We start from the raw sequence: 22,741 nt of genomic DNA, 5'->3' as shown, positions 1-22,741 counted from the left end.
CTCGCGGGGAGCAGCTAGCCCTGAGTCCCTGCATGTGCCGGGCTGAAGAAGGAATCCAGAAACCTCCTAGCCTCGGCTCCACGCTCGCTGAATACCAAGCTGCAGGCGAGCTGCTGGTCGCTTTTCTCTCCTCCAATTCAGAGTAGACAAACCACGGGGATTTCTTTCCAGGGAAGGGGAGGGGCAGGGCCCGGGGTCCCAACTCGCACACAAGTCTTCGCCGCCATGGGGGCCGTCATGGGCACCTTCTCATCTCTGCAAACCAAACAAAGGCGACCCTCGAAAGGTAAGCGACCTCCTTCTTCCTTTTGTTCCCCTGTCTGGGTTTGGGGGTGCTGGGCGCCGAGGTGGGGTGTGCCACCTGCCTCCCTTAGTCCGGACTCCCCTCTCCACCAGGAGCCCGGACAGGTGATTGTATCCAAAGGAGAGAGAAACCGGTGGGAGGGTTGGTGTGAACACCAGAGGAGGGAGCCGGAGTGGATGTTTGCCCCATCGGCGACTGGACCCCTCTGGGGCATCAGGCGCCGGGACTCTCCTCCTGGGGAAATCTCTGGGAGCCGAAGGAAGAGGCACGTTCACAGGTGGGGGGTGACTGGATTCTCTGGTGGAAGTGTGTGTGACAGCTGGCGTTTGAGCACTCAGTGAGGGTGCTCCCACACTCCCACACTCCTCCCAGGCGGCTATGCCAGGTACAGACCTGCGAGTCCCTTCATCAGGAAGAGTGCTCTGTCTGCACCCCCGAAACCTCTGCAAGCCAAAAGGAATCAGCTACTGCCAGGGGTAAAACTCCCAGGCCTTATGTCCTGGTGGCTCCGGGAGTCAGGAGGAGCAACCGTGAAGGGCTGGCTGGGAGCTGAGCTTACAGCAAGGATTTAATATCCTGGAGTCTCTTCTGCCTGGACGCTGTTCCATCACCACCTGTCCCCAGCCGAGACATGGCTGATCTCACCACCTGTGAGAGAGTCCTCAAATGGGTCCAGATGAAGTTGGAACCAGTGTGTTGGGCCCTGGAGGACAATGCAGGTCTCCTTACCAGCAGTTCGAAAGTTAGTTGCTGGAATAAAGAGACTGGAAGCAGTTAGGAAACGGGAAATGATGGGTTTTGTTTTGTTTAATGTTCGAATGTCACTATGAGTGGTAAGATTTTAAGTAGCTTTGACACTTAAACATTCAAGTTCTACCATCGGAGCCCCCATCCTGGATACAGGTGGGAGTTACAGCTCCTACCCTATATGCCCGATAGTGAGTAGAAGTGCAATGGGGGTAAGGGACCCCTTCTCCTCTTAGAACGCGGTTGGTCTCACCCTGGTTAGAACCACAGAGATCTGCACAAGTAAACTGTCCTTGAAACCCCCTGGAAGAAGGGGTCCCAGCTTTTGGCCTAGATCCCAGAGGCATCAGGCTGGCTGAGCCCCAAGGAAAGCGATCTCTGGGTGCAGATCTTAGGTGCTGAATCTGAGTTGGCATTTACAGCCTAGAACATAGGAAGAGGCGTTGACCCATTTGTCCAGCTGAGTTACACGTCCTGCTGGCAAGGAAGGGACTGGCTGCCCTTTTACCAGTCCTGACCAGAACAGATCTGCAAAGCTCAGCCCAAGGCCTTGACACTCCAAGCCTCACCTCTTGCAGATCCTGGGATGCTGCTTGACTGGGGACAATTTTCAGCACCAAATCTAGGTCTTCTCCCTCATCACCTGTCTGACCACCATGCGGTCTCAGAGGCCAGGGGACTGTGGGGACAGGAAAGTCAGGGGCTTGTTTTTAAGTATTTTGCATGCCTGTGACTCTCCTGGAGCTAGGTGTCACGGAAAGATCTCAGGCCTTGAGTCAAGTTGAGTCTGGGTATGAATCCCAGCTCCATCACTCCCTGCCTCTGGAACCTCAGGCAAGTCCCCCCACCTCTCTAAGCCTCAGTTTTTCATCCATAAAATTCGTATGCTACTTCCTGGAAGGAAACTGGTTATGTAGGAAGTCGAGGAAGGGGGGACTCTGCTTCGTATTCTGTGTTGGCTGCAGCCACCAGGGACCCAGAGGAAGTTGTTGTAAGGATGTGAGAATCGAATGAATGATGAATACGGAGCCCCTTGCATAGGGCTGGGGAAAGAGTAAGAGCTCAGGCATTGCTGTCTACCATTTCCTTCTCCTGCCCCAAACATCCAGGAATTTACCCTGGATGAATTCCTGCAGGATTCCCAAAGTACAAAGGTCTTTGCTTCTGTCTCGGATTCAAAGAAAGAGAAGAGGGGGTACTAGCATTCAGTGTGCCCCTACTATGTGCTTGCCATAGTGCTAGGTGTTTGATCAACAACTCTCATTTAACCCTCACAACAATGTTTGTTTGAGACTCATGGCAGGTTCGGGGCCAATGGGTGGACTCCCAAGACAAGCCACCAAAGCACTGAGCACTCAGCCCTTCCTGCACAAAGCCTGTGACACTGGCGTGAGTTGTCCGGGGGTCCAGCTGCATATGTTCCCCCAGGCATTTGCCCCCGGAGCAGAGTCATCTCACTGCCTTGCACAGTGGAATGCTAATCAGCAGAAGACCCTTCTATGGGAGGCAGCTTGGAATCCTGGAGGGAGCCCTGGCTGGGGAGGCTAGTGGTCAGGGATCCTATCCTGGCCAGGTCACTTTTCCCCACTGGGGTCCCAGTTTCTTCTTTGTAAAAGGAGAAATTCACATTAGGCATTTCCTCAGGTTCCATTTGGTTCTCAAATTCTAATATTTTTGTGGTTGATGCTCTCACCAGAGCTGCTGCTATGATCTCAGAGACGTGAGGCTCAGATCTAATTAGAAGCGGTCAGAAGAGAGCAGTTGGGATTTTTCAACTCAGGAATCAGTCTCCCTGCTGGGTTCAAATTCAGGCTCTGCCACTTACTAGCTGGATGACTAAGCCTTGTTTTCCTCAACTATAAAACAGGGGTAGTAGTAGTTACCATCTTAAAATAGCTGTTGTGTTGTGTGGATTTCAAGGATCATGCAAGTCAAGCATTTAGCACAGCTCTGCTCTATAAGTGGTCTGCAAATTTTAGGTACTATTCAATTTGTGGCTCTATTGTTTGGGGCTTCCAAACGTCCAGAGTAAGGCCATTTTCCAAGTAGGCAGTATATCTGAGAGTCTTAACAGCTCATTTCTGGAAACCTTATCCAGCCCTATCCAGATAACTAGGACCAAAAACCCAGGCACACAGATGCTCGTCCCTTGCTTCAGCCCTCACTGACCTCTACCCTGTGGCTTGTCCTGAAAACATCAAAGCCTGCTCAATTAAAATCCTGAATGCTTTGATAATACAATTTAGAAACATACATCGTTTTTAAATGGGGCAAAAACTCTGCATGATTAGTGCTGCAAGAAGATATCCAGCCCAACCTGGTGTTCAGAGAGAGCTCTCTAAAGGCAACAGAAATCTAAAGTAATTTAAGAGCCATGCCACTGAATAAAAATATTCAGGTTCACTTCCTGTCCTTCTCTCTGTTTGGGATCTTTGTGTGTCTTTAATTAAAAGTAGAAGAGCCCTGCTTTTGGGATTCAGCCTCTGCATCCCAGTCCCAGATAGAATTTCTGGCTCTAGCAGTTTTGCATGTGCATGACACACCAAGGACACTGCTCCTGGCTTTGAATGGGCAAGTGAGACAGGCTAGGGCATTGAGGAGAACCAGAGGAGGACCATACAGGTACAACTGCTGGGCTTGTCAGGGAGGCAGGAGAATTTAGGGACAACATCACTAGATCAAGGCCATCTCAATAGAGAACTGCCTACTAGCAAATAATCCCACACTGCAGGGGTGGCTGAGTTAGAAATCCTCCATGACCGAGTGCAAGCATGCAGAACTTTCTGAAAGGGCTGAGCTTCGGATCTCCATAATAGTCATAGCATAGGTGAGTAAACTCAACTCCATGGCTATCAGATGCTTTTTCTAAGGCCACATGGTGAGTTAATATGGTACTGGTTAACATAGGGCCAAACATGGGAATGTTCCTAATAGTCCCATATTTGCTCCTAGATCAATGAGCACCTCAGGGAACTTATGGAAGCAGAGTGCACCTGATGAGGCTGGGTTTAGGGTTTATTGGTCAAGGCAGTATTTTCAACCTAAAGATCTGGGAGGGTGACAAGAGACAGAGAGACATAGAGAAGCAGTGGTCTTGTTGTCACATAGTCCTGTATGGCAAGTCATTTTAGCTTGTAAATGCTAGTTTCTTTATCTGCAAAAGGAGAATCCTGATTTATAGAAATGTTTGTGCTTTGGTCTTTACCCATCTTTGCATCTTTGCCTGTCCTTTTAATTCTGTAATATTCTCCCACCCCACCCCTTGCTGCCTTGTCTAATAGTTAAAATTCCATGCACATTCCAAGACCTCTCTCAGCAGTTTCCACATTCAGGAAGCCTTCTCCAAGCCCCAGAGAGAAGTGACTTCTCCCATCCGAATTCCCGTATTCTTTTAAGGCATACGTTTTCTTATGACTCACAATCGTGTTTGGAATTAGACAATCAGTGGAGATGTTAACCCCCTTTCCCCTCCACCAGATGGCAGGGTTCTTGGGGTAGGCGTTCATCTAACTCATCCTTCACAACTCTCTGCTTGGTTCTGTGCACATAGTAGGTACTTAATAAAAAATTTTCTAGAGGAAATTATAAACAATGGCATGGTTGGCCACTCTCCATTATTTTCTAGAATTGCAGACCCTGCGGGAAAAGTTAGTTTCCCGCTGGAATTTCAGTTACCAGCCCTCTACCGGGAATGAATTCTGTTATTCAGCCTGCTGGTTTTGAATTGACTTTGTCCATGAAATGTACCAAATCTGTTTACCATTTAGCAGGAAAGTGCTGAGAACAGTGATTCTACTCCCACTCCCCTCATAATCACAAAGGTATGAGGAACCCACGTCCAGCTCCAGGCAGAGTTCTGGTCCCTCAATCCCAGAAGAAGCTCAGCGGAGCTCAAGATAAACAGAAAGAGAGAGATGGAAAAGAACAGAAGACAGAGGGGAAGGACTTACTGCCTAAAATCAGTGGGATTGTTTTGACTTCGTCTCTGGAAAAGGGCCAAGGCTTAGATCTCTTTGTCTATGTGGATGGGCCTTGCTCCATGAATGCTTTGTAAATGTGTAAGTGAATAAGTGAGCACATGCTTTAACAAATGAGTGAAAAGATGAATGATTGAATGAATGGGGGAAGCAGTAAAGGAGTGAATCAATGAAGAAACAAATGAATTATCAACTGAATGACAGAAAGAATGATGGAATAAATGACTGCATGAATGAATGAATATGTCCATAAATGAATGGATGATGAAGTGACAGAACAGCTATAATTAAAAGACTATCTTTTCACAAAGAGCATTGATAGTCATGTTCTCCAAAGCTGAAAAATATAAATTCAGTCAAGAAGAGTCCTGGTAATTTTTTGGATACTGGAAGGTGTATAGCATCTTTGGAGAAGGTGAGGAGATGTCTAAGTTTTCACTCTTTTGCTGAAAGAAAAGTAGAGACTGACTCATGGTGACTCCCCTTGTCTTCCCTTATATTTCAGGTTCACCCTTGCCTTGCCTGGGTGAGATCAGAATCTGTATATTTATCCACTTGTTCATTTGTTCACTTAGCCAGTCCACAAATGTCCTTCAGCATTGTTTCCCTGCTGTCATTTCTGCCTAAGATCCACTCTGGCTTCCTCATCCTCCCTCCTCCTCCATCTCCTCATTCACCTGGCCAACTCCTACTTAGCCTTCAAGGCCCCATTTAATGCCACTGCTCTGGGAAGCCTTTCCCAGCTTCTGCAGGCAGAGCACATCTCTCCCCTCTCTCTTCCCTCATAGCTGTTGCTGCTTCCCCTCACTACAGTTCTGAACACACTATGAGGTTGTCATTGTGGGTTTACACATTTATCTCTCTGACTAGCTTTCAGGGACTGAGTCTTATCCCAGGGCCTCTGTCAGGCCTGACACTGCATCCAGACTTGATGGATGCTGGAGGCATGGAGGTAAGGATGGATGGGCCAGAGTGTGCGTTCTCGATGGCTCTGAGTGGTGCTGGAATGCAGCGGTGCAGATGAGGAATCCAGGTCTGCTCCTGGGGAGAAGCTCTGCAAAATTCTGCATAATGGCCCTGGAGCTGATGTTCCCATTCATCAGGCAGGGAAGAAGCAGTTTTTAGAAAAGAGAGAGAGAGCCTAAGAGTCCTAGGGCCTCCAGAGAAACTTCTCTTTAAATGCTTCCCTTTCCTCCCGGTAGTATTTTAAATAGGTCACCTTCTGGAAGTAGTTGCAGTCAGTTGCGATATTGCTAGCTTCCCATACCCCAGCCATGGGAGTAGTACTTTGGATTAAATCTTGTTATTCAAGGCCAGACTAAAAGCTTCATTGGTGCGGTGGGGGGAAGTAGGAACCACATACCACTCAAATCAGAAAGCTAGAAGTAGGATTGCATTATGGTTAGGAGCACTGCATTAAAATAAGAGAGCCTTGGGATTCAACTCCTTTTCTTCGGTTCATAGCTGAGCCTCTCTAGGCCTCAGTTTCCTCCTCTCTAAAATGGGGACAATGGGCCAGGTATGGTGGCTCACATCTGTAATCCCAGCACTTTGGGAGGTTGAGGTGGACAGATCATAAGGTCAGGAGTTCAAGACCAGCCTGGCCAACATGGTGAAACCCCGTCTCTACTAATAATACAGAAATTAGCCAGGTGTGGTGGCACACTCCTGTAATCCCAGCCACTCAGGAGGCGTAGGCAGGAGAATCGCTTAAACCGAGGAGGCAGAGGTTTCAGTGAGCCAAGATTGCGCCATTGCGCAATCTCTAGCCTGGGTTACAAAGCGATACTGCATCTCAAAACAAACAAACAAACAAACAAAAAACAAAAATGCGGACAAGGACAGTGTCTCCCTACAGGGCCGCATGAGGGCCAAGAAGGAAGTGAACACGGTGATGCACACCAGGTGAGTTGGCAGTGCTGGCTTTGCTGCCGCCTTTTGTCCCATCTCAGGGCAGGCCCCTTCCTTCTGCCTTGCTCCACCTGGATGATGACGGTGTTACCCTTGGTAATCTCCCCATCCCTTTGAGCTGTGGCCTCTGATTCCAGCCCTCTGAGATCCCGAGCCACTATATTCATGGTCACTGGCACCCTAAGCAGTTTCTCTGGTGATTCCTAAGGGAAGTTGTCAACTTTAGATGGTAAAAGCAATTCCCAACAGTGAGGTATGAAAATGCAGGTTACCCGCCAGGGAGGATAATAATGCTAGCCCAAATCACTGTGTCCTCCACCCAGTGCCAGGTACATTGCTCAGTTCTTTCCTGTGTTATTTTGTTAACCCCAACCCTGGAGGACAAGATGCTGTTACAGTTCTTATTTTGTAGTTGAGGAACCTGAGGCTCTAAAAAGGGAAGTGCCTTACTCAGGGTCATAGAACTTGGGAATCTCAGAGCCTGGTTCTGGTTGATCCCAGAGCCTGAGCTTCTAACTGCCACACTAACCTCCTCTCCTCCTGGCTTTGCCTCCGGAACCTTAGGGACCTGAGTAGGAAAACTGTCAAAACGGGTGCATGGATGTTGGGGAAAAGACATTCAAGGATAGACTGAAGCACCTCATTAGCCACACGGAACAACTGAGCTACGTGCAGGCCCTGAGCAAAACGCTTTTAGCGGCATCCCAACCCCGCCTCCCCCTAGATCTATTTCCATTTAATCTGATGCTGTGGAAGCCCGCATATGAAATGATTGGGGGCAAAAGGCCAATTAGCAAATTCATTAATAGGATTAAACGTCTCTCCTCTGCTCTAATCATTTATGTGAACTAAAATTTTCTCCCTTTGTTATAGCCATCATTGCCTGTCAGTGAAGATAGAGTGTTTAAATATCCTCCAAGTATGTTAGAATTGCAAACATTCAGAACTAGGGACCAGGATCAGAGTTTTCACATGGTCCAGGTGGGCAAGGAGAGGTCAGTCAGTTTACAAGTGGTTATTACTGCTAAGAAAAAAACACAAGAGCTTGCTAGTACATTTGCAAGTACCTTACTGCTCTTGCGTTCATTTCCTTTCTCTCCTTAGCCACATGTTGGCCCGAATCACCTGCATATGTTGTATGGTTGTTATGAGCATATACTCCTGGTTAGGCAGACCTAGAATTCAAATCCTGGCTCTGCAACTCATTAGCTGTGTGACATTGAACACGTTACCTCGCTTCTGTGAACTTTCATCTCTACATAATCTAGAAAACGAGGATATTGCTGGTAATTCCCTCCCAGGTTGTTATGAGGATTAAATGCAATCATGCATGTAAGATGCAACGGTCAGCACACAGAATGCACTAAAGGTAAATTATTACTATCTGGGTCTATGTTCCTTAGAGTGTGCTCCTCAGACCAGCAGCCTCAGCATCGGTTGGGAGCTTGTTAGAAATACAGAGTCCCGGCTGGGCACAGTGGCTCACGCATGTAATCCCAGCACTTTGGGAGGCCGAGGCGGGTGGATCACAAGGTCAGGAGATCGAGACCATCCTGGCTAACATGGTGAAACCCCGTCTCTACTAAAAATACAAAAAAATTAGCCAGGCGTGGTGGTGGGCGCCTGTAGTCCCAGCTACTCGGGAGGCTGAGGCAGGGGAATGGCATGAACCGGGGAGGTGGAGGTTGCAGTGAGCCGAGATTGCACCACTGCACTCCAGCCTGGGTGACAGAGCGATACTCCAACTCAAAAAAAAAGAAAAAAGAAATACAGAGTCCTAGGCCTCAACTCAGTCAGACCTACCCAGTCAGAACCTGCATTTTAACAAAACCACCAGATGGTTTATATGCCCACTGAAGTCTGAGGAATACTGGCCTAAAGCACAGATAATGGAACTATATGTATTATATTATACAAAATTATATATCAAGCTCAAAGAGGACTTTGAAGACTTCTGATTTAAGCCTCATTTTACAAACAAGAAAATAGAGTCCAGAGAAGGTGAGTGGTTTGCCCACAATCACATAACTCAAGTGTCAGGCCTGACATCTGAACCCCGGCCCTGGTCATCTCATATAAGATGTTGTGAAGTCACATTCCCAGATTTGCATTTCTGCAATCAAGCTTGTCTGTTTTTCTTTCTTTCTCTCTTTCTTTTTAACAACAAAGAAAAAGTGCAGGATGACGTATGCCCATTAAGTTTTAATTTACTCATTTTAAATGTTATTCCAGCCAAGTGAGATCCTGAATCTTGATTCCACCAGCTGTCATCTTCGCTATACTTCCAAGTTTTCTGCTACCTGAAGATATGATAAGGAGGCATTCTAGGTCTTTATCTAACTTGCTTCTAAGAACACAGGCCAGAACAGGGTGCAGGACAGAGCCGTGTGGACCGCAACTAGAGACTTACCTGCATAATGGATTTCACTGATAACGTCCAGAATCCCAGAGCAGGCTGGCAGCCTGGCTTACATGCAGAGCCTTTGTGTGGGATTTGAAGCCAGAAAATGTGACCAAAGTAGGAGTCTAAACAGACACAGGCAGGGCCTGGAGAATTAAAGTCAAATACCTTTTCCAGGGGGTCTAGTAGGACCTCTCTGTTGGTGGGGATCCCCCCAAAAAAGCAATCTTTTTATTTTTGTAGGAGGCCTGTAATGGTTTCATTATTATTCTCACTTCGCAGACTAGGAACTTCTGTTCAGGGAGGTTCTTGATTGGCTAGTGATTAGCGAGCAAGTACTTGAAGCGGATCTGATTGCGAGGCACTCCACCACCTGGGCTCCTGCCTGCAGCTGGAGGGCACATCCAGGACAAGCAAGCCTCTGAGCCCCAGGAAGAGGCTGAGCAGTGACGGCTAGTTTCCCAGCTCCCAGGAACTGAAAACGACAGCCTCCTCTTGGCTCCATCAGCTCCTCATCCATGCCAACCCTGGACCCAGAGTGAGAGGAGTGTTCTGGTGGAGACCATGCAGCTCCCAGCTGCCTTGGGGGAGCTGGCACATTTGCATCCGTGTGACTGAGGCTGCACTTTCTCTCCATCTCTGGGATTCGCCCATGTATGACTCTTTCAGATGTCCAAATCGTGCACTCAGCAGGGGTGTCTTCAGGAGGCTTCCCCACCCATCGAAGTCAGGGCAGCAAGGGGCTCCCCTTCTTTCCTTCCCCCTTTGCATACATCCAGCCCTGGGCTGATTAGGACTCTAAGCCCTGTATGCCCTAACACTAAAATGATCAGGTCCTCCCACCACCGTCCCACCCTGCCCTGCCCCACCAATGGCTACACAGGCATTTCAAAGGAGAAACAGTAAGATAAGTCTAAGGAGGTCTGCCAAGTTTGGATTTTTCCCATGTTGACTACTTTAGTGACTTTTCTGAAATCAAATATGCTTTCAAAACTCGATTTTTCATGCCTCTACTTTGCTAGTGCTTTAAGCATCTCTTGAGTGTGCCTGAGAGGCATTTCAGCATTGGAGTTGGAACCAGACAGGAAAAGGAAAAAAACCGATCTGTATCGGGCACCAGCTGCATGCCAAGGACTGTGCAAGGTGTTGACAAAATAACAACAGTAACAAACATAACATTTAAATAGTCCTTGTGACATTTATATAGCAATCTGTGCCAAGTACCACTCTAAGCGCCTTTGGTACATTAAACTAATGTAATCCTCACAACAACCCTATGTGGTAGGCAGTACAATTATTCCCATGTAACAGACGAAATCTCACACTGTGAGAGGCAGGCACTGATCCCCCTATTTTGTAGATGAGGAAACTGAGTCTTGAGAAGAAGTGACTTGCCCCAAGTCCCCCAGAGGCCTGGTGGAAGAACAGGGTTCACACCAGCTTTGGCCACTTCCAAAGCCCTTGATGTTGACACTCCAAATGCAAGCCTCACTCATTTCCTAGAAGCACCTTATGATTTGATATGTCCTCAGAGTGCATTATAAGAGGAGGTAGGAAAACCTGGGACTACAATGAGCATTGAATCTTGTCCTGATCTTCCCAGGGACCCTCTGTCATTCCCAACTGCCTATTGCATCTGTTCTCACCTGGTGCTACCATTCCGCCCTCCCTGGTTTTTCCCTTGCTAAGTGACCACTCTGTACATTGGTCCATATCATGTAGCCTCTGCTAGAGGCAATTCTGGCTCTCATTTGCCTTACCCTGAAGAAGAAGCTGCTGGAAAATTAGTTATGTTGGACACAGTCTTTGTCCCCAAGGAACTTCTCTCTGGTCATAATAATTACATTAACAGCAAATCTATGACATGCTATGTGCTAGACACTTTAGCAGCTTGACTTTATGTAAGCCTTACAGTACCCCCAGGAAGCGAGCACTATTACTAGACCCTTTCCAGATGAGGACACTGAAGACTAGAGGGCATAAGCAAATGTCCAATGTCTCACTTCTCATAAGTGGACAAGCCAGGATTTGAAACCAGATGGTTTGCCTCCAGTGCCTGCATGCTGAATCTCTGGACCAGGCTGAACCTGAGCATTTAACTAGAGGACATTATAGATTATGTAACACTGCGGGGATTCAGAGGAGGGAGAAAGCACCTCTATCTGAGGGGCAGGGGCTGGAGAATTAGAGAAGGTGGCCGAAAGAGATGGCATTAGAGCTCAGCAAATGAGCTAGGGGTTGGCCCAGGCAGGAATGTAGGTTAGTGAAGTTCTAGGCAGAAGGAACAGGATGAGCAAAGTCACAGAGGCAGGCAACAAGAAGGGGAAAGGAATTAAAAATGCCAGTGATGTTATGTATGCTTGTGACTTGGAGGATGTTAACAGAAAGAAGATACCATCAGAAGTGGGAGGCAAGGAGCAGAGTCAGGCTGTCCATGTTCAGGAGAGTGGGACAAGGTCCTAGGAGGTAGTGGACAGCGAGGATGAGAAAAGCACCGAGTAAGTAGGGATAGAGACTGTGCCCTCTCACCGCCACCCTTGTCCCCCTAAGTGTCTCCCCATGATCACTGCAGCTTACATTTGATTCCTCCTTCTCCTCTCCCAAGGAACTTACTATTTGTCTCCATGATTTAGCCTTTGATTACCTTGTACTGTTCTATCATCATTCCCTATAAACATGCTTGACTCTCCAGCAAGAGTGACCTCTCCTCAGAGACCTGGACCTTTCTTTCTTCCCTTCTGAGCATCTTTGAGGATCCCAGGACAGTTCTGGGTAAAAGACTGGTACTTGGTGACTTGAACTGATATTTCACAGAGATGCACAAAGACTTGGGATTCCTTAATTAGAATTCATGTGGCAGAGAAACTTGGGCATGACTTTGAGGACCTCCCCCACTCGCCAACAGCATATTCACATGATATGAACATCAAAGATTGTGGCGTGGTGCAAAAACATAGCACATTGGAGGCCATTCCATAACAACTTAGAGCTGATGAAGAGAGCTGATGGTGTGTTGGGTGAAATAGAATTGAAGGTCAGTCCTAGCTTACCCTTTAGGAGCTGTGTGGTTTGAAGAAATTGTTTAGCCCCTTTCTGCATATCAGCTTCTTCATCTGTTAAACAATAACAATCATGGTATCAATTCATTGGATTGTCATGAGCATTAGTGAGATAATAGGAATGTGTTTAGTAAGCTATAAAGCAGTGCATACATGGTGGGGATCAGTATTAGATGACAATAATGGTCATAGCAATAATAATGATTTTGATAATAGTGGTGGTGATGATGCTTGTGACGGTGTGACGGTGGTGATGGGGATGGTGTTATTCGTGGTGGTAATTATTATATTATGGATGTATTTGTTTTCACACTGCTATAAAGAACTACCTGAGACTGGGTAATTTATGAAGAAAAGAGGCTTAACTGACTCACAGTTCCACAGGCTTTACAGGAGGCATGACTGGGGAGCCCTCAGGAAACTTACAATTGTGGCAGAAGGCTAAAGGGGAAGCAGGCATACTTTCACATAGTGGTAGGACAGAGAGAGAGCAAAGGGGGATGTGCTACATACTTTTAAACAACAAGATCTCATGAGAACTCCCTCACTATCATGAGAACAGCTTGGGGGAAACTTGCCCCCATGATCCAATCACCTCCCACCCGGTCCCTCCTCTAACATTGGTAACTACAGTTCAACATGAGGTTTGGGTGGGGACATAGAGGCAAACCATATCAAGGGATAATATTGTTGATGATGGCAGAGGTGTTGGTGACAGTAATGACAGTAGGGGCTTCACAGCAGTAATGATGATGATGATGGAGGATTACAATATTAGTGGTAATGGTGATTATTATAGTATAGATGACATTATTGATTATAAGGGTGGTAATGGTGATGATGGTAATGGTGGTAGTGATGGTGATGATGATGATAATAGTAATGATGATGATATGGTAGTAATGACAGTGATGGTGGTATGATGGTGCTGGTGATAGTGATGGTGGTGATGATGGTGATGGCGATGGTAGTGGTGATGGCGATGGTAGTAGTGATGGCGATCATGAAGGTGGTGGTGATGATGGTATTGGTGGTAGTGATAGCAGTGGTTATGGAGGTGGTGGTGATGATGGAGCTGGTGGTGATAATAATAATAGTAATGATGATGGTGTGGTAGTAATGACAGTGATGGTAGTGGTTATAGAGGTGGTGATGGTGACGATGGTAATGGTGGTAGTGATGGTGATGATGATAATAGTGATGATGATAGTAGTAATGATGATGATATGGTAGTAATGACAGTGATGGTGGTATGATGGTGCTGGCGACGACAGTGACGGTGGTGATGATGGTGATGGTGATGGTAGTAGTGATGGCGATCATGAGGGTGGTGGTGATGATGGTATTGGTGGTAGTGATAGCGGTGGTTATGGAGGTGGTGGTGATGACGGAGCTGGTGGTGATAATAATAATAGTAATGATGATGATATGGTAGTAATGACAGTGATGGTGGTATGATGGTGCTGGTGATGATAGTGACAGTGGTGATGATGGTGATGGCGATGGTAGTAGTGATGGCGATCATGAAGGTGGTGGTGATGATGGTATTGGTGGTAGTGATAGAGGTGGTTATGGAGGTGGTGGTGACGATGGAGCTGGTGGTGATAATAATAATAGTGATGATGATGGTGTGGTAGTAATGACAGTGATGATAGTGGTTATGAAGGTGGTGATGGTGATGATGGCAATGGTGCTGTGATGATGGTGAAGTGATAGTGATGGTGGTGGTTATGGAAGTGGTGGTGGTGACAAGGGTGATGGTGCTGAGAATGATGATGATGCTGTGGTAGTAGTGACAGTGACGTTAGCGGTTATGGAGGTGGTGATGGTGATGATGGTAATGGTGGTAGTGATGGTGGTAGTGGTAGTGATGATGGTGACAGTGATAGTGATGGTGGTGGTGGTGACAAGGGTGATAGTGCTGATAATGATAATAATAATGATGATGCTGTGGTAGTAATGACAGTGATGGTAGCAGTTATGGAGGTCTTGATGGTGATGATGGTAATGATGGTAGTGATGGTGGTGGTGGTGGTGATGATGGTAACGGTGATATAATGGTGGTGGTTATGGAGGTGGTGGTGGTGGCAATGGTGATGGTGGTAATGATGATGATAGTAATGACGATGGTGTGGTCATAATGATAGTGATGGTGATGGTATGGTGGTAGTGATAGTAGTTGTGATGAAAGGTGGTGATGGTGGCAGTGGTGATGGTAGCAGAAGGACTGATGGTGGTGATGATATAGTGATGTGAGTAGTAGTGTTGTTGGTAGGATGATAGTGGTAGTGGTGTCAACAGCACTGGTGAATTGGAGGCAACCATTCTCTTTGTCCAAACTATCTTCTTTGACTAGGCTGCACAGAAGGGTTTCCAACCCCCAGAACTTGAATTCCCCCAGGTGTATTTGTCAAAACTAGGAAAGAATAAGACAAATCAGCACGTGCCTCCAGATTTCTCTTATTCCTGGTTGGTACTTTCAGAATCATTTTAATGTAAGCTGCCTTCTTGACATTTGCATTCCAGCACGTAGCACAGTGCCGTGGCTGGTACATCGTCAAGTCTTCAATAAATATTTGTGAAATGAAGGGATGAACTTGCAGAAAGACACAGGCTGTTCTCTTGGATGAACTTATCAGAGTTAAATGTTTCATCTTTGAAGATAACGCGGGGGATATCAGGCACATCAGAATATACCTGCATTAACACCATCGCCAGCATGAGCAATTCGATAACCTGGCAGGTCAGGAAGACTTCTTAGCACCTACTCTGCCTCTGGAAGCCCCCAGATATCAGCCTGCCCGGCCCTTTGTACCCACCACCTTGCCTTCAGAGATAGGGCCTGTTCTATCCAGATTCTATGCTAACCGATCACAGGGAACAGTGGGGAAAACGGTCTCTCCCGCCGGCTGCTTCTGGAGAGTCCAAGCCTCCCTCCTCAGTGACCTTGCTGTGCGGCAGGAATGAGAGGCATGTCCTGGCTCTGGAAATGTTCTTCTTGGCAGCAAGTCCTCCCCGATAGTGGGAGGGATTACAGAAGTGATTTCAGGTGCCAGTGCCTCCACAGCCCACCCACGCTCTGCTCTAGGCAAGTCAGAGGCACCTGTAGAGCCTCTGTTCTTTGTGTGTGGAAAAGGAATAATCCTCACACCAGCATTATAAGGTTCTCATGGTTTTTAGGGGTGTGGCATATAGTGAGGGCTCCGTTAATGGCAGCAGCTATTAATATTGGTATCATTTATTATTTCCATTACTAGTGGAGACATTGAGCTGATAGATGGGTCAATAATGATAGACTGGAGACTTTGTGAGTCTCCTAGGTAGAACATGTGTGGTTTGGATTCACCTTGAATCCCCTGATTCTGGCACTCTGGCCTGAGAGTGTCCTCTGAATGAGTCACATGGTGCCAGTGCGATTGTCGAGATAGATGAGATGGCCTGCAGGCATTTAGGTTCAAGTGCTGTTCTGCTGAATAAGGAATACGATTTGAGGACCAAATACCCTTGGATTTAAATCCCAGACTTGTTTTTCCCTGGCTCTGTGGCCCTAGAAAAGTATTTCTGCTGAGCCCTACTGTCTTCTTGTGTCCAGTAAGGTTAGTAATATTGACCACATTGGCTCTTTGGGAAGAGGATGGAAAATGAAGTGTAAATGGAGCGAGGGAGGGAATTTGTCTCCGAGGCAGCACAGGACAGAAGGTAATGGAAAGACCAAAGTGGTTTTTGGATTAGAGCTGCCTGCAGCCTTTATCTGTCTCTGGAGTTGATTTATTATTCCCCCAAATCTTGGAACAAAGTCAAGAAAGGGAGGAAGGAAGGGAGGCAGATGCGTAATAAGAGTATGGAAGAAAATGTAAACATGTGGAGTGCAGGCAGCAGCTGCCTGCCCATAGCAAGCCCTCCACAGAGACAAAATTAATTGGTTGTTGTCATTTGTATTGTTGTTATTGTTCTTATTGTTGAAAGAGGTAGAAGAGAAATCAGGTACAAAGAATTCAAGCAAAGACAGAGGGTGAGCGAAAGCGTAAAGAAATTAACAGAATCTAGGCTGAATGTCTTCCAGGTTACAAAGCGCCCTATGCAATCTGCAAAGGGTGGAAACTGAGGCAAGCTGTCGCCAAGCTTCTGGTACCACCCTGCGACTCTATGTGTCAGACAGGAGGAGTTCCTTAAAGGGTGTTTGGTGTGTGCGTGTGTGTGGAGGGATGAAGCATGCTTTCTTTGTATACGTCAGACACTGTGCTGGGCACTACCCTTAAATTATCTCATTTAATTGTCACACAGTCCTATGAAGCAGATGCTGTTATTGTCTCAGTTGTAGAGACAAGAAAACTGAAGCTCAGAGAGGAGAAGTGATGACCAACGCAAGGTCACATAGCTGCTAAATACAGAGACAGCATCAGAACCCAGGCCCGTCTGTGCCCTTAGGTCTCAGAGATTCTACCTGCTACCTAGTATTAGCTCAATCTGACACTTGGGGAAATTGAGGCCCAGGATAGCTGTTTCCTTCAGTTGTGCAGCCAACTTGACGCAATGGTAGACTGAATCCCAGTTCTGACTGCCAGCTCCACAGTCCCTCCCTGGGGCCTTGCACATCATAGGAACTGACAACACAAGACTCTTCCATCTCTTTCCTTCTCTTCCTCCTTTTCTTGGCTGTCATCCAAAACTTTAGGGGAACGATAAACCAACTTGAGAGACAGAGAATGGCTGTAGGAAGATCCAACTCAAAAACATTTTGGTGTTTGCATTACCTCCGCCTGAGCTTCCCTGGAGACAACCTCTCCTCACTCTCGCCCACCATTGCTCTGCTGTCAGTTTCAGCAGCCGGACTCTGGGGCTGGCATGCATTGGCCCTTCTCAACCCAGACACCACTTCCTTCAGGGAAGGCTCCACATAATGGTGAAGCGCACAGATTCAGAAGCCGGGCAGTGCTGTTCAGGAACCTGGTTCTGCCTTTCTTAGGCCTGTGGCCTTGGATAAGTCACCTACTCTCTATGAGCCTCAGATCCTTCGTCGGCAAAACAGAGTTAACACCCCCCTTCTAGGGTTGCTGTGAGGCTTGATTATGAAGGTATATGTAAATGCCTGCTCCATAACAGACACCTGTTTGAGGATTAACAACATTTCAATTGTTACAGTGTGAGCCCATGGGTCTCAGGCGACAGACTTGATAAATACAGGTTCCTCTGCAACCACAATCCTAGTCCTTAGTGCAAGCATGACACTGCCTGGCATGTGCTATCCCTCCCATATCCATCAGCCATGGCAAACACAGATCCCTCCTTATGAGACTTTTTTATTCTGAGCTAGAATGTGACCTCAGAATCTTTCTTAACACAATGCTTCAAGCAGTCACTCCCAGTTGAACATAGCTGACATGGAAGATAGATGAAGTTTATTTGCATTCTAGTTCTCACCAAGCCCATGTTCACTGCTCCATCTGCTCAGTGCAGGCTGTCTCTCTGCTCTGTCTCCCACCTGCTTTTGTGAATGTGTGTTTCTATGTTTGTGTATGTGTGTGTTCAAACTCCTCTTCCAGAGTGAAAGACCATTTCAGTCATTTGTGTGCTGATTTGTACAAATCATTAGACTTTCAGAATCCCACTTGCAATGTCATGTCTGTGGCTAGGGATCTCCAAGTAACATCAGCTTACATCTGGGAGGGACAAGGAGAATCAAAGTTAGAACTTAGGAGAGCAAAATCCATACACAGCATGCACTATCAGCCACCTTTGGGAGTGACACAAGAGATGGTGTTTGAATATAAATTTGAAGTCTTTCCAAAGATTTAGCACTCCTTTGGCTGACAACCATAATCTCAAGGAGGTAGGCCTAGGCTAGAACAATCATACTTTAGGGTAACCCTAGCTGATGTAACAAATAAACCCCAATATTGCAGTAGACTGACACATAGAATTGTTTTTATCATTCATATAACTGTTCTTGGTGGGCCAGTAGCCTTCTTCCATGTAGTCACTCAGGGACCCAGCCTCCTTCCATCTTGTTGCTCCCTCAGCCCTAAGGCCTCCTCTACATCTAGGTGAAAGGGGAGCAGAATATGTGGTCTCTGGTCCAGGAACAACTCTAGTCTTGGAGAAGCACATGATATAGTATAAAGATCACAGTCAGGCCTGCTACCAGCAGCAATTCAGGGCTGGGCACCAGATCAGCTGGGTGGAGTCCCAGCTGGCCAAGGAGTCTGAGCCCAGGTGCTATGTGGTCATCTTGGGCACAGAGCAGGGCAGCTCAGGGACCAGAGGTTAACTGGCAGGGTCCACACCAAGCCTGTCCAGGGAAGCCCTGCCCTGACCATGGACAAGGCCTGTGTAATCCTGATGTCAGCTGCCTCCCTCCCGAGGACAGCCTGCAGCAGATGGTCAGAGCCTGTTGCCATTAAACATTTGAGTGGTTCCACCAGCATCCCGATGAGTCTGGGTTCACCAAGAAACATTATTGCAATGTCCTCCCCAGGCAGCTCTGCCTCAGGGAGAGACAATGCCAGGCATGACAACTTCAGCATTCTTGTTCTGCATGGCAGTTGCTTTTCTCATTGTGGTTTATATGTTGGTCACATGATCTGAGCTAATGGGAGTATTCGCCTGACAGATGAGTCCCTTTTGCTGGGTATGCCAGCAAAATCAGGCTTCCAAGCCTCCAAGGCTCACTGCCAGAGGCTGGGGAATTCGCCAAGGTAAATGCCACCTTGTGAGGTCTTTGGGACACAGCCAGCAGCCTCCCCGGGGCACCATTCCTGCCTCAGCATGAGGCTTCTCTGGCCAGCCCGTGGGCATTTGGGAGCCACATCCACACCCCAGGGGTCTGGGTCTGTTTCCAGCTGCACTGGGACATTCTGGCAGATTTTCCCTGATCTCTGTAAGGAAGAGTGCGGCAGGAAGGAGAGGAAGTGGAAAAAATTTCCAATGCTTAGAGTTTTCCCTCTAAAGTGGACCTCCCAAGCCGCTTCTGAATAGGACTTGGAACAAAGGAATCTTGGAGCTTTGATGATCGCGTCTGCAGCAGTTGTTGAAATGAGTCTGACACTCGCCAGTGCCTTAGTAGGAATTACAATTACATCAGGAGACCCCAGGCAACCGAGTAAACTGATTAGCTACTGCTCCAAGTTGATAGATTTTTTCCCTCTGGGTCATAAATAGGGCTGTGGGAGATGGTGGAAGCATGCTGGTGGGAGCAGGTCAAGATGGGCTGTACATCCAGGAAGCCCAAGCAAGTGCTGTGGGCAGCTCCCCCTCCCCCACCCTGCCACCTGAAGAGACAGCCTGACAGGTGCCCAAGGTACAGTTCAGCTCCCTCGGCCAGGGACTGCGTTCCCGATCTCGTGGGCTGTAGAGAGCTGTCCTCAGAGCAGGCTGAGGGTGGCTGGACTGCTATGCGATGCTCTGGGAAGCCCTCCCCAGGAAAGCCAATGCTTTCTGCCAGGCATAATTATTGCATGGATAATTACACGATTCAGAGCCTGCTGGAGAATCCTGGGCTGGTGCCAGCGCAGAAAGGCAGGGTTCCGGAACTGCAGCCAGTGGCTGATTCTGAGTCGACTTTGAAAGAAGAGGGTAATCATTCCTCCTCCTAAGACTCCTACCTGGCTGGGCCAGGACATGGCAAACGTAAAGCTAAGGGAGGCAGGGAGTTGATGAGTTCTCTTCTCCACCCACCCCCTTACAGGAGGGGGTCCCCAGAGTTCTGACCTAATCCCTCTTCTGTACTCCCTGTATCTGTCACCTCCCTGGGACAATCCACCCCTGCCCGTTAGCACATACCTGCGGATGACACCAAGTGTCTTTCCAGCCTGGCATCTGCAAATGGATGCTGGGCATCTCCCTCACGTGTCTCCTCCAGCCCATTGCACTCCAACCTGAGCTGTTCTCCTCCTACCCCAGTCTGTCTCTCAGTTCATATTCTCTTCCCAGCCAGACACACCTATCCTCCCAGACCTCTACTAGGCACCCAGGAGTCCTGACCCGCAAGTCCTTTGCCACTCCCTGTGCACCATCCGAAGCCAGGTCGTGTCAGTTCTACAACAGATGTGCCTTGGCTCCTGCCTCTCCTCCCAGCTCCCCCATCCTCTGGCACAGCCCAGATCCGGGCTCCATGGTCCGCCCTGGCTTTCTTGTGGTGGCCTCCTCCCTGGCCTCCCCACCCTCATCCCCTGGGGACCGGCCTCCCACTGCCTCCAGATCCAATGTCTTGCAGTAAATCTGGCTACCTGATCCCATGGTTGGACTCCTTCCATGGTTTCCTTCACTCTCAGCACCAACTTGGCCCCTTCTGACTGTGCTGAAGACCCTTCGCAAGCTGCCAGCACTCCAGTGCTGCATCCCCTGCCCTGCTCGTGACACCCAACCCTATCGGATGTCACTTGCACTTCTACCATGTCCAGTGTGGCTTTGCCAAGCCTGAACATACATGTGTGGAAGGGAGGGACGCAAGGGTGAACGTTCTGGCCTCTGGAGCTACACTGTGTGGGTTTAAATCTTAGCTGTGTCACTTGCTAGCTGTGTGACCTGGGACAAGTCACTCGGCCCCTCTGTTATTCTTTCTTCCCGTCTATAACATAGAAATAGTAGTAATAACAGAACCCATCCATGGGGTTGTTGGGAGGATTCAATGACATATTCATGGAAAAGACTCAGAACATGACCAGTGCACAGTGGCCGTCTTATCAACTGTCTGCTGCCTGCCCCAAGATGGAAACACAAAATGTGAAATCCAAGCGTGGGCGGTGGAGGAGTGGTGTGGGGTGGGGTGGGAATTCAGTTTAAACTGGTTCATGCCGTCATTTTACAGAGGGAGAAACAGGTCCTGAGAGAGGAGGGCCTTACTCATGGCCACCCCAGGACCCAGCCCAATGTCCTTGGTTCTGAGGCCCGGCTGCCCTGTCATGGAGCAGACAGCTCCCTCTGAGTGATCACGTTCTCTGAGTTCTCTCAGGGCTTTCCTCCCCACCAAACCCCTGACTCTGAGAAGTGGGTTGGAGCAGGAGGAGAAAAGTGTGCAACTCAACTCGGCTTTCCAGGATAAACCGAGGAGAGGACATTTGACGGCGGTGGCATTAAGAGGGGACTTCTGCACAAGGCCTGGGAAACTTTGCCTAAGATTTAGGCCCTGGGTTCAGCCTGAGGCACCCCATTTACTGGGTCCCTGCTCTGAGACCAGGATCTGTGGAAGGATCCCATACGTGGAGCCAGCTGTCCTGGGCTTTGGAAACAGCTGTGTCCGTGGGTGACACCTTGTCTCTGCAGGCCTCTAGCAGAAAGTCTAAGAGCATGCACTCCGCAGGCTGCCTGGGTCCTCACCCCTACTCCCGCACTTAGTAGTCAGATGACCTTGGGCAAGTGACTTAACCTTCCTGAGCCTCAGTTTTCTCTTCTGTAAATGGGAGATCATAATGATACCTGCCCCATAGAGTTGTTGTGTGGATAAGGGATAGAATCTGCATTAAAGCACTTAGGTAGTGCCTGAGATTTAGCAAAGGCTCAACCAACATTTAAAAATGGCAAGAACCAAGCACTATCATGCACGTAGGGCACACATCTTTGTGCATAATCCCTTTGCCTTCCCTCCCTAGAATGCAGAGGAAGGAGGACCTCCGTGAGAACCCTGTGTACATCTTTGCCAATTGGCAGTTTTTCCTCCAGTTAATTTGGGAGCCTGTGACCTTTCCCGCCGTGTGTTTCTCTGACTCAGACTGCAGTGTTGCAGTGCCAGCCAAACATGGTGACAAGCCCCTTCCCAGGCAACTGAGGACAGGCAGGAGTGTTCTGGACGCTTCTCCTGGAGTGGGAGTGAGGGTGAGCAGAGCCATCTGATGCTGCACTGTCCACCTGGTTGAAGGAAGTAATTCCAGACTCCGTCTCTGACATCTCTATTAGCCAAGGGTGAGGGTGTTAGTTCAGGTCATGTTAACTGTGCCTCCCACCCTGCGTCCTGGGCCCAGAAACCACACTGCTGCACGGGGCTTCTGTGTCAGGGTCACCAGAGAAATGGGCTGCTGAGGATGCCAGCACCAACCAGGCTGCTCTCCTGGGGCGATGTGTCTGCCATCTTACAACCTCCCTTCCAGTATTCACCATGTGCCAGCTCCGGCTCAGTCACTGAGCCTCACATCGCGGGACCCCACTGTGTGCTCAGGGTCATTAGGCACTTTCACCTGTGGCTGGGATTGAGACCTGGCTCCTCCACCTTGCACTTGTGTGACCTGGCCATGCTCATGTCACCCTTCTGGGCACCCAATACCTTCATTTGTAAAGTTCAACCTACATGCTGTGACTGTGAAGTGAGAAAGCAGTCAGCAGTGCTTAGAACAGTGCCTGGCTCCTACTA

General features: G+C 48.2%; 1 protein-coding gene across 7 annotated transcripts in view; it reads left to right on the top strand.

Annotated features, from left to right (window-relative positions):
• KCNIP1 (Kv channel interacting protein 1) overlaps positions 1–22,741 on the top strand; it is a 392,942-nt gene that overhangs the window by 150,266 nt on the left and 219,935 nt on the right. For 5 of the 7 annotated variants that reach the window (XM_011968659.1, XM_011968655.1, XM_011968657.1 and 2 more), the window contains exon 1: positions 1–286. The exons of the other annotated variants lie outside the window; for them this stretch is intronic. In XM_011968659.1, the coding sequence (XP_011824049.1) occupies positions 226–286 (61 nt within the window). In that variant the 5' untranslated portion in view covers positions 1–225. The remainder of the gene's footprint in view (positions 287–22,741) is intronic. 7 annotated transcript variants of the gene reach the window in all.

The sequence above is a fragment of the Mandrillus leucophaeus genome, unplaced genomic scaffold (assembly GCF_000951045.1).
Source record: "Mandrillus leucophaeus isolate KB7577 unplaced genomic scaffold, Mleu.le_1.0 Scaffold855, whole genome shotgun sequence".
Classification (NCBI taxonomy): domain Eukaryota; kingdom Metazoa; phylum Chordata; class Mammalia; order Primates; family Cercopithecidae; genus Mandrillus; species Mandrillus leucophaeus.
Note: the sequence above shows the minus strand (reverse complement) of the source record. Positions and strands in the feature narration are given on the sequence as shown.